Source organism: Ruditapes philippinarum, unplaced genomic scaffold (genome assembly GCF_026571515.1).
Source record: "Ruditapes philippinarum isolate M1 unplaced genomic scaffold, ASM2657151v2 ctg1672_1_1_1_1, whole genome shotgun sequence".
NCBI lineage: Eukaryota > Metazoa > Mollusca > Bivalvia > Venerida > Veneridae > Ruditapes > Ruditapes philippinarum.
In genome coordinates, this window is record NW_026853606.1 from 21,941 (window position 1) to 34,117 (window position 12,177).

At 32.1% G+C, this 12,177-nt stretch overlaps 1 protein-coding gene across 1 annotated transcript; it reads left to right on the forward strand.

Annotated features, from left to right (window-relative positions):
* The first annotated feature begins 2,092 nt into the window (after positions 1-2,092).
* On the forward strand, positions 2,093-10,537 carry LOC132737322 (uncharacterized). Its single transcript, XM_060724587.1, has 3 exons — positions 2,093-3,629; positions 9,814-9,886; positions 10,360-10,537. Exons 1-3 carry the CDS (start codon positions 2,093-2,095, stop codon positions 10,535-10,537), a joined length of 1,788 nt encoding a protein of 595 aa, XP_060580570.1.
* The last annotated feature ends 1,640 nt before the right edge of the window (positions 10,538-12,177 follow it).

A 12,177-nucleotide genomic window follows, 5' to 3' on the forward strand; every position in this document is an offset into this window, starting at 1 on the left:
TCTTCAGAAACATTTCAAATACATGTATATCGATTGTAAATCAACTAACGTAAAATGTTTACGACATTTACATGTGCAGATGTATGGCGAAACCACGTCAGTTATCTCTGTCAATATCGTTTATCGTGACGTCTTATTTAAAGCATCACCATATTTCATATATCGTTAAAATTGTTTTGTTAAATATTGAACTGACTAAGACGTATGTCAGAGAAAATGTTATCACGTGTTACAGATTGAAGTCAATCTTCATTTTCAAACTCAAGTTTTTATAATGTATGATTGTTAAAAAGAAAATTTGAAAATAAACAAACAACAACAAAAAAAACCCAACAAAATTATGTATACATTTGTAAGAAACTATTTAAAAATGTGAATTTATAATACTCTTTTTTATTTGTTGATATAAGCATAATAATTTAAAGGCTCCTTTTTACTGTCTGTAGAATTGATTTATTATTCACTGTCATTTCATACTTAAATTCTTAATTTTCTCTGAAATGAGAACATACAAAAGGCTTTAAAATATTGGAGGTAATCAATAAAAGAAAATTTACGCCTCAGACATTTTCTATACCTTGCAAATTAGCTAAAACTATTATCTTTGTGTCAGCCTATAGTGGTGTTTTACAATAAATAAGAAATACAAACGTTGAATAAAACGTATACATCCCATCACATTTATTGAGAAATGTGTTAATTCTGTAAGCAAAATTAATAAATGATAAGAGAACTAATACTCAGAAATTCCAATAGAAAGTTAATAAATCTCTAACAAAAATTATTTATCACATTAAATTTTGCATTTTAAATGAACATAACATCCAAAAAATCAAAAGTCACATACTTCATTACACTTATAAATCTGAAAAAAGATAGAAAGAGGTGAGAAAAAAATATAGACAAATATCTCAACCTAACAGGAAACGGAAAATTTAAATGAAAAAGCTTTATAAATGAATATATTACATGGACATCTAGAATTACAGGTTGTGAAGCTATTAATGGAAAAACATAATACAATAAGAATTTCAAACTTTCACATTTATCGTTTTTCATTAATTGTATGCTCTTATGAGAAAATATTTAAAGAAAGACGATCATCTCATTTTTAAGCATCATCTATGAGCAAACAGAATAAAATATTTTGAAATGCTGTTATAATATATTTAGCGCTAGCTTCATGTAAACCTCGACTGCTTCATCGGAAATTAACAGTTTTTTCCTTCAATTTTGGTACGTTCCTTTTCAAGATATAAACAAAACATCTAACGTCAGCCCAATATAGATTTTACACTTCACGAAATGTCTTTATATTTAATTTGTCAATATATAGTTTCATTACACCAGTTGCTACCGAGTCAGCTACGCTCATTAAATAGTTTGAACAAAATTGATTTAAAGTTTTCCGTAATAAACGGTGTAACGGACGTCCCCCAGGTGCAGACATTATTCTTACTTAATAAATTCTGTGTTGAATACGAGGTAAAGGTTTAAAATGCAGGTCTTATTTACTTGAAAGTTAATAGTACACTTATTAAGATTATTCAGAAGCTATGTTTATACTTATAATGGTTTATAAAATTTACCCTATGCAAAACGGTATGCTATTTTCATACATGCACATTCTATTGAAGCGTAATCAATACATGTTACTATAAATATCATGTGTTAACAAAAGACTCGTGGTTTCAAACGTTTAGATTTATCTCCCTTGTATTCCTAAAATTTACTTCCTTGGTGATATTTTAGGAAAATATTTCTTTGTAGCTTTCAAAATGTTAGACAAAATTCGTCATGCTAAAGGATTTTAATTAGTTTTATTCAAAAAGAAACATTTACGATATTGTAACAATACAAAACTTGATATTTGGATTTATTTAATATCAATTTGGCATGTTCAGTAACGAAGTAAATAAATAGTGTTTTATTCTTGTGCACAATAAACACTACAAGTTAAAAGAGAATTACATGTTATATAACATGAAAGCTTTATATAAAAATAAATAGAACTGTGTCTTTCTTATTTGTGAATACGACATAATATGTGTTTAAAGAGGCAACATTGTACTTTTCATTGATTAAATTTAAAATGGAAGTCTCTGGACGTAAGGAATCTTCTGTTAGATTATGCCAGCCGTGCCAGCGTGACGGTGATACTGTACAAGCAGAGGGCTATTGCGATAATTGTAACGAATTTATATGTTCATCATGCATAAAGGCACACCGGAAGTTGGCAACAACCAAATATCATGTTATCAAATCCGAAGATGAAATGCCGAGATATCAGACTCAAACTGACCCGTGCACTGAACTATGTGATGTTCATGTAAACGAAATAGTAAAGTTTTATTGTCAAGAGCACGACAGCGTTGGTTGTGGAGATTGTATGGTACTTCAACATACCTCTTGCAAGGTTCAGCTCGTTTCCGATGTATCAAGTAATTATGGCTTCAATGTCGACCTCGATTTGATTAAACATAGAATTGATAACCTCAGGAAAAACCTTGTTCTTTGTAAAGAAGAAATAAAATGCAGTTTGGAAGCAGCGGATCAAATAAAGACCGAGGTCGTTAAAGAAATTAAGTTATTTAGTAAAGAAATGGATAATTATCTAGACAAAATGGAAGCAGACCTTTTACAAAAAGTTGAAGAAATGAATGATAGAGATGTATCGTCACAAAAAAAGCTTCAAGGTCAGTGCGAGGCATTATCTGATGAAATGAAAGAATTTCAAAGAAAACTGGATCAGTGCAAATACAAGGTCAACAATTTGTTTGTGACATCTAAGCGTGTACAGAGAAGTTTGGAAAAATGTCAAAAAATAAATGAAACCATTTCAGCCAAGAGTCAGATAAACACTTTAAATTTTAAAGTATCTGAAGGTTTTGATACTTTGAAGAAACATAAAACACCCTTTGGCAGTCTTGAAACAAAAGTAAAAACATTTTCAGGACAATGCAAGAAATGTGTTTATGACGTGAAGGCACATTTTGTTAACAAAGTAAATTGCCAGGCAAAAAATGAAGGAAATTGTTTTATAACAGGAATTACTTTTATATCTGAAGCTGAAATTCTGTTAGCAGACCGCAACAACGAATCGTTAAAAATTTTAAATTATAGAGATAATAAAGTCACCTCAACATTGAAATTGTCAGATTTTTCCACAGACATAACCAAAATTAGTTCATCATCTGCTGCAACATGTATACCACATGAAGGCAAAATCGTGTTTTTGAATACGCAAAACGGTTTGACTGAAAGTCACAGTCTGAATGTCAGGAAAGGATGTGTTGGAATAAATCATCGCAATGGTATATTGGCAGTGGCCTTTCTTAATCCTCCCGCTGTTCAGGTATTGGACATGGAAGGTCAAATCCTCCATGAGGTTAGAGATACAAGCATATTGAAATATCCGATGTATGTATATCTGAGTACAGATAATAAATATATGTTTGTGTCGGACAGTGGCAGCGGTGTCGTGTATAAATTTACACTCCAAGGAGAACTGGTATCTCAGTGGGAAACCGAGAATAATGGTACACCAGCAGGCTTAACAGTCACAAACTGCGGATGTGCTGTTGTTTGTTATGCAATGAAAAGCGATCTGCTTGGAGTTATTGTACCTGGTACGAGAGAAATTCTGCCTTTCCATTCGCAGCATGTATTGCAACCACTTAATATCAACATTTCTAAAGAGCAAAATAAAATGTTCATTAGTGAATTTAAGTCCTCCGTTGACTGCAATTTCATCAAAATGTTTGACATAAAATAACATTAAGGACTGTTTCAAAAAATAAATATGCTTGTATAATTCACTTGTATGGCCGTGAGATAAAAGTAATAGTGTAAATGTCTCTACAATACTATCACCGAGTTTATCTTTATTCAGATACTTTACTCCTTACTAAACGGGAGGAAAAGTGAAGAATAGTCAAGATAAATTCTTTTGTAAAAACACTAATATTTGTAATTCAGAGTTATAAATTATGTTTTTAATACATTGCACGTTTGTTTCTTATTATTACTTCATTTTCTTTGTAAACAGTTATATCATTATATTATAGAGGAAAACTCAAAGCGTATAATGTGACACAATTATGTTTAGTATTTATTTTCAATTCAAATGTCATTATTTGTTTTTTTCTTTGAGTATTGCATGCCGTCAGCACAAATCCGCTTAAGTTTTTTTCTGAGATTTATTTTAAATAATGATTCGCTTGCATTTTTTTTCATTTAGTATTATTTATTTTGGTTAAAATGAAAATATTTTAAACACATAGATATTGAAATAACAGTTTCATCCTTGATATTTTATATTTTTCAAAGGTGAGATATCAAACAAAACAAACTATCATAAGCGTTTACTTTCGATTTTTTTTGTAACATTGAAGGGTTATGTTGCATTTAAATTTAGTATTTGTTTCTTTTCCTATTTCTTGCTTTGTTTTTGAATACAAAGTACTTGCGATTTCATTTGTATTCATTGTATTATATCGAAAAAAAACACAAAAAAAACCACATAATTTCTGTTTCGTTTAATTCAAGAAGACCATACCTGAAACATCACGTTTCGCACTGTGTCGATCCGCATGTAACGTGATAAAATAAAAATTACAAATATAAACACCTGTATCACAAACGAAATATGCCGATAATTATACATAGTAATATTTCTATATTCCTTTCAGATTTTTAAGTGATGGATATTTTTGCGTTTAATTAATGTGGGTCCGGAGAAATTAACATTTTGCCAATTCATCAACAATAACTTTGATAATGGACTACTATATTTTACTTATGAAATGAACTACCGGTATAATATTACATTAGATGTGCAGAATAATGTATGCTTTTGTTTTCCGCTATCTCAGAGTGTCGCCTGCTAGTATAAATTAAATGTCTGCTATTGTTATTATTATTTAAACGAAAATTCCCCCTACCTCTTTCAGAATGCATATTATATGCCGTTTTATGTTTCAATCTCTCATAAATTTGGGTTGTGCGTTCGTAACATCAAGTTAAGGGGGCAGGGGACATATTCGAATGATGGCCCCGGGTCAATTTTTTTAATAACTCAGACATGGTGTTTTGAAGGTACTGATAACTTCTGATATTTCTCTGTCATTGTAATTCTTTCTTGTTTGTGTGTAGGAAATGAGAAGTATTTTGGGGTTTTTACCCGAAACTAAGCATTTTGGTAGCTTTGTATGTATTTCTGACTCTCCGAATGGAGGTGAAAAAGTTAAAAATCAAGCTTTGACAGTCGGCGCCAAACAAGTAAGAAATTTCAGATAAATTTTGTGAAAAATCTAAACGTATGATAGACACTTTATTGGTCATTTCTGAAAATGCCATGGCCTGCACTGCGTGTTACTGATATTTTTAAAGGAATCGGGCGGATTCTGGAGTATGCTGCACCTTCATGAAGATTGCCCATATTGATATATTTTAGGTGTGATTTTGGCTAAGTGGGGGTAAATATAAATTGCTGTCAGTCATTTTTTGAAGGAGCAATGCAGGCAAACTATTATTTTCTTCAATGTATGTCATATATCATTGAATAATGCTGTGCAACTGGTTATCTGCCCGTGAAACAGATTTTGGAAATATTTGGAATTGTGTTTCTGGTCACACTGAAATACAAAATTTTTCATTTTTAGGTCCCCTGCCCCTTTAACTATACTGATAGGGGAAGTAACTGCCACGAAATGTTTGTAGTTTATCAGCAAAGTCTCAGCAACGGTTACTTCCCATGATCAGAGTGGCAGACGCTAAGCCTCGTTATACTTGTAAACTTGTGTTTCAGACGTTTAATTAAAATGAAACGAACCGTTTAAATTGACCCTATTTTGATGAAAATTGAACGACTGATCAGTTTTCAAAGGTTTAACAAAAGAAAGAAATAAATAATAATTTAAAGACCTATTTAGATAACTGTTTGGAGCTTTAAATATATTACGCATATTAGATACCTGCATATAACCTGTTCTGGTACATCCATTGAATCAACTTCATCTATCAAGTATCTTGGGATTACTATAGACCAAAATCTGTCATTTTGCGCCATGGCCGAGTCTGTTCTTAAGAAGGCAAACTCTCGGTTAAAATTTCTTTACCGCAAGAAAGAGTTTCTTACTCAGCATACCAAGAAACTTCTGGTTATGTCTCTTATTCAGTGTCACTATGATTACGCATGCTCTGTTTGGTATATTAGCTTGACACAGTCTTTAAAAAATAAGTTACAAACTTGTCAAAACAAAATAATGAGATTTGTACTTGACTTGGACTCCAGAGCCCACATTGACCCATCCCACTTTAAGTCCCTTAACTGGTTACCGGTCCACAAAAGAGTTGAACAGATAATGTTGTGTCATGTTTTTAAGATAAAAAATGGCCTATCTCCGGATTACATGTCTGAACACTTTATTTCACAAGATTCCATTCATAATTATAGTACAAGACTTAGTCAAAAGGGTGGATATTGTCTACCTAAGGTCAAAGGCCAGGGTTCTAAATCCTTTGCTTTCTCTGGTATTAAATTATGGAATGATTTACCTGTAAAGTTAACGGAGATCAACAGGTTACAAAGTTTTAAGGTTGCCATCAAAAGTCATCTTATGAACAGTATTTAAAATTTTTTTAAACATGTTTTTACATATTTCGGCTCAGGATTTTAAATTGTCTGCTATTTATCTTATTAAAATTTTAGTAATGTGTTTTAAATCCTAGCTAGAAACAGGAGTATCATTAACTCAAGATTTGACTGTGATATACATTTTTATGATTTATTAGTTTTTTTAAACATGATTATATTTAGGTTTGCCTCTCTATGTCATGCCGCCAATACAAAGGACCACAATGGAAATAAGAGCTTTTTTGCCCTTTTTTGTGTTATCCTTGGTTTTGGTGAGCATGTCATAGTTTTACTCGTATGTGATATAGTATTTAATAATGCTCATTATTTTATCCTATGTTATATTGTCAACTATATTCATACTTTATTTTTGTCTCATTCGTATACATACATTTTTATACATATTTACACATATTCACATAAATTCTGCATACGACCATTCTATTTAAGAATTTTAAGAGACATTATATCAATAATAAACATATTCAAGACCTATACAGTTAGTCTAAGACTAAAATCAAATAGTAAAATTACAATGTATTTAAACAAAATATTAAAAGTAAGGTAACCATCGCTAATCGAAAAATAAAAACTGCTAAGAAATTGAGAATTGTAAATCGGAGCCCTATCGCGCCTATAAAAAACGTTTTTAAAAGATCGATTTATCATCCAAGATAAGATCTTGCATGACCTGATTAGCAAGGATTACCTTAAACCTAGGTAAAATACATTATCATGTTTAAAGCAAATATAATGGCATTATTTACAAGAGAATAAAAAACGACGTTGTAGAATGTTAAAACAGGTTTTGGCACAATAACGTATCATTTCAGTTTTAGTGAACAGAAATATTTATTGTTCATTTTTAGACATTTGTACAAATGCACTATCTACTGTTTTAGCCTTATCAAATAATGATTGTCGCAAGTCATCGTACACAAAGCAATCAAGAATGACATGGCTTTCGTCTTCAATTACTGTCACAGAACTGGCATTTTCGTTCCAATACATCTAAGCCTTCGTAACGCCCAGTTTCTATGCGTAAAGGCGCAACACCACAACGAAACTTGCTAAATGCAGTGCGATGACAAGGAGGGCATAATGAGTTTACAATATAATTCTGTCTCATATTCTGTTTTAAACAGTCGATAATGTACGCACTTATTGCCACCACGGACCAGAAGGACCTGTGACACTATTCAAAGAATTCGAGCCAGTTTAAAACAAATTTTACTTGCAATTTAGTAGTAACAATATTCACTATAGTATGTTTTGGAATGGAAATTCTTATATCACTATATTGGTGCGCATTACAATTTTTTAACATATCATTAACATAGAAAAACCAGTTCTTACATGATCTATTTGCTGCAGATGCAGTACAAAGTGCAACTCGTTTGTTTACTCTACAATCAATTTCACTTTACTCCTATGAAGTTGAGAGGAGCTTTTTCTTCTATTAAACGAGAATGTTATATACATGTTTATCAAATATTTTTGTTTTTGTATATATTTATGTATACGTGAGACAATTGTTTCATTTAGAGCATCTGTAAGTGAATTTTCCGAAGATCTTTTTACCTTTATAAATTAATAAATGTAATCTTAAAAGCTACATGCCTCCAGATGAGTAAAAATATTCCAATAAAATTAAACTTGAGAAAAATGTTCTAAGATGTAAGGAAAAGTAAATAGTTTCAAGATTCAAGTAATATTTTACATGCTATGTGCGATTAATGACTGATTTTCAGTATTTGCAACCACATTTCTACTGCGTTACTAACGCAGTAAGGGCAATTTATGCATATTTTGACCACTTTTTAATTTACATGGTTTGAAAGTGCCATTGATAATGTGTAAATTGCTGTCTTTTGCTTACTTCACAATACTACACATTCAAATACATTTTCAAAATTTTCATGAAAATTAGCATAAATCTGGAGGCGTGCTGCTTTAAATTTTCTTTATTCTATTATTGTTTGGCATGTGGTTTGGCTTTGTTTGACTGTTAATTACAATGTAAAAACACTTAATTTAATAAAAACAAGAAACATTTAGCTAAATATTTATTACCCTTTTATCAAACCCCAAGTATTTTTTTCCCAATTGATAATCCCATTTTTCAAGGTTAAGGCCTGCCCCAGAAAAATGCATTTATGGGAAACCCAAAAGGGGGCTTTTTCTAGGAAAAGAAAAAGGGGGACCCCATTTTGGGACCTATGGGGGCCCAAATTTTATGGGAAATCCATTTGGAGATATTTGGAAAATATGGGCCATATTACGGGCACTAAAAGGGAAAAACTTTTTTTCGTTTTTATTTTTTTAGAATTGTTTCCCTTAGGGGTATATTTGAACCCCTTTTGGAAATAAATTGCTATTATCTTTTTGAAAATCGTAGCATTAACAAAATTTTGATAGGGACCCATATGGGTATTGGGCAACCCAATAAATTTTTAGAAAAATCCCTGAGCAGGTCCCGAAAAATTAAATTTGTTTAGTTTTTATATTGGTTTTAATTTTTATAATCTAAATATAAAAATGTGTTTTTAGACTATTAATTCAGAAATAATTTTATAAAAATCAGCACTTTGATGAAAAATTTATTTCGAGCATGCGCAGGACGTGATTTCCGCTGCCGCTTAAAATCAAAATTGTGTATTGAAACGTTAATTGTAAAATTGTACACGAAAACAATATTTCATTTCAATTCGGAACATTTAAAAAAGACGATTTCGGTATAACGGCCTTTCATATTATATCCTTACAGAGATTTATTGTGTGTGTAATAAAGTGTAAAACGTCATTTATTTTTTTTGTTTTTGCCTTTGCCATGTAATTTCGCGATAGTTTTTGTCAGTTTAATTTGCCGACATTTTCTAGAATTTACGCCCACTATAAGGCACTTTAGCTGACCTATGGGTGTGTTTAGTTTGTTATTGTTGAATAACTTTAACTGTGACCGGAGTCGACACTAACATTTTAATAATATTGTTTCTATCTAGACTAAATTTTTTAAGAGATCTTTTTTAAAGGGACACCATCATTTGACAATCCAGTGACCCCTCCTAGGCCTTAGAAGTCCCTTCCTTTTTGTACCAATATTTCATTCATAAGCATTTTTAAATTTTAAAATGCAAAATACTTTATTATTACAAATTTCAAGTATTTTTTCCAAGTACCAACCAAGCCCTATGTTGCACAGGCACGAGTATCGGACCTGGGAAGAAAAAAATATGACCCGATAGACAGGTAATTAAACCTGTGTTCATCTTTAAAAAGTCAAAAAACCGAAAAAAAATTGTTAAAATTATACCCCCCTTTAAAAACATACTTTAAGTTAAGAGAAGGGCCAGAAACTCCAGTTCGAGCTTGCAAGCAAGGGATTCACTTCCCCGGGCCGTTGTGAAAACAATTGTCCAGACAATTAAAAAAAATCTTTTATCAACTTTCACGTTTGTATAAGCTCCAAATGGACCGAACCCCAAGTCTTTAGCCCTTCCCGTTCATGAAATATCTTATCGGGGAAACAAACGCATTCGTGCTAAAAAACCTTGGTAGACAAAATTGCGGCACAACAATTCGTATGTAAACATAGACTAGTACATGTTTGCCCAGCCGATTACGGGTCATAATCATATTGTCACTTGGCGCCAAATAACTCACTTAATGTATATGTATTTTATAATTACTTATTAATGTATATTTTCATTTTATGTAAATAGGCCATCAAAAAGGCTGTATGAATCGGATAGTGGCACTGATGAAATGAGACAGACACAGAGAGTAGGGCCACCACAAGTTATGACCAAGCAACAACGCCCAAAGAGTCACAAAGCCTACTTTCATCTCCGCCTTCGGCTTATCTGCACAGGCATTTTGGCGAGCGGAGGCCAGCAGTGATGTGCAAAGTTGCTTCTCCAATAAACAAAGGGCTTCTGATACCACCCTTCCTGGGGCAGATTATTGGGCCAGTAAGTATAAACTTCGGAGCTATAAATATTATTTATTATTACCAGTACATACTTATTAAATGTTATATTCTCAAAAACAAAAGTCAATAAATGTTATAAACAAGCTGGATTGAGTTGACCACAGCCAAAAAAAATGGAAAGTTTCACCTTGTGGGACGCCCCTAGTTCAAAAATGTATTCAAAAGAAATTTTGATGATTACTTGTGTTAGTTCTTATACCATGACTTGCGAATTTGTGCGCATATTCTTGGCCTGACCCCACTACTGTTATCCAAAAAGTTACGGTCCCTGGAAGAGTCAAGAATGTTTATTTTCACCAAATGACATGCCTAGGCTCAAAAATATGTTAAGTTTAATTCATGATTCTTATCATTTTCACATTTTGTGACCTTGCACACTCAACAATCCTTTTGACCGGATTTTAGCGTTAATTACTGTTTAAAGGCCAAGGAAAAATTTAAAATACTGGATTTTTTCATTTGAGCCGGGTCATGACAAAAACCAACATAAGGGTTTGCGACCAGCATGGATCCGACCACAACATATCTCTAAAAGTCATATGGCTTAGAATTATGGAATCCTTTTTTTTCAGCTGCTGTACACAGATTCTCCGCAGTCTTGGAGGAACAATGCGAGAGAAGAATCGTTTGAAATTAAGAGGATGTGCCAGCGAATGCTGTTTAAGGTCCAGCAGCAGATTGACCAACCGCTGCAAACTTCCGAAAAGATATCTCATTCCCTATTCTGAGCAGATGGAAGCATTCAAATTGAGTTCGGGGAGATCAGCAATGCTCTCATCTTTTAAGATAGTTTAGTAATGTATGTTGCCCCAATTAGTAACTAAAAAAAAAAGTTTTCCCCATACCCCTGGCCTAAAAGCGAAGAAACAAAGGGTCTGTGGTGAGCATTTGATGATAATGTTTTAATCATTCTGCTATATTTATGTTAGAAAATATTGCACAGGGGGCCCAAACATTTGCTCATTAATTTCAGATTTAAAAATGGCATGTTTGAATTTTTTGTTTCAATTAAACACATTTAAATTTATTTTAAAATGTTTAAAATGGGTTTTGAGAGAAACAGGGGAAAGTTGCCTCGTTTTCACATTAATTTTTAATTAGGAAAGACAGTCAATTCATTAAATCAAAAAATGCCTGGCAGCTTTCAAAAATACCAGGAAAATGACTAAGTACCCACAAAATCCAGGAATTGAGCTGTTATTATAATTATCAAAAATTATTCTGTTGATATTGTAAAACTCTTTTTGTTAAAAAAAAACAATGATAATGTTCCCCATAACACTTCGGTGGAGGGGACAAACATTAAAAGGCACAAGTCACTAAGGTGTTTGTCCTAGGCTTTAAAATATATGAGGAAAGATCCTTTTTTAATTTGTCAATCCAAAACAGTTTTCTTGGCAGATTATGTTTTTGAGGTACCAGTTGACAAATTATTTTGTCATTTGGTGACTTGCAGCCCAATCGCTCTTAGTAGTGTAAAAATTAACCCATTAAAAAAAAGTTTATGTTCTGCTTTATTTAAGGTGCGGTTCCTCTCAATGTTTTGGTC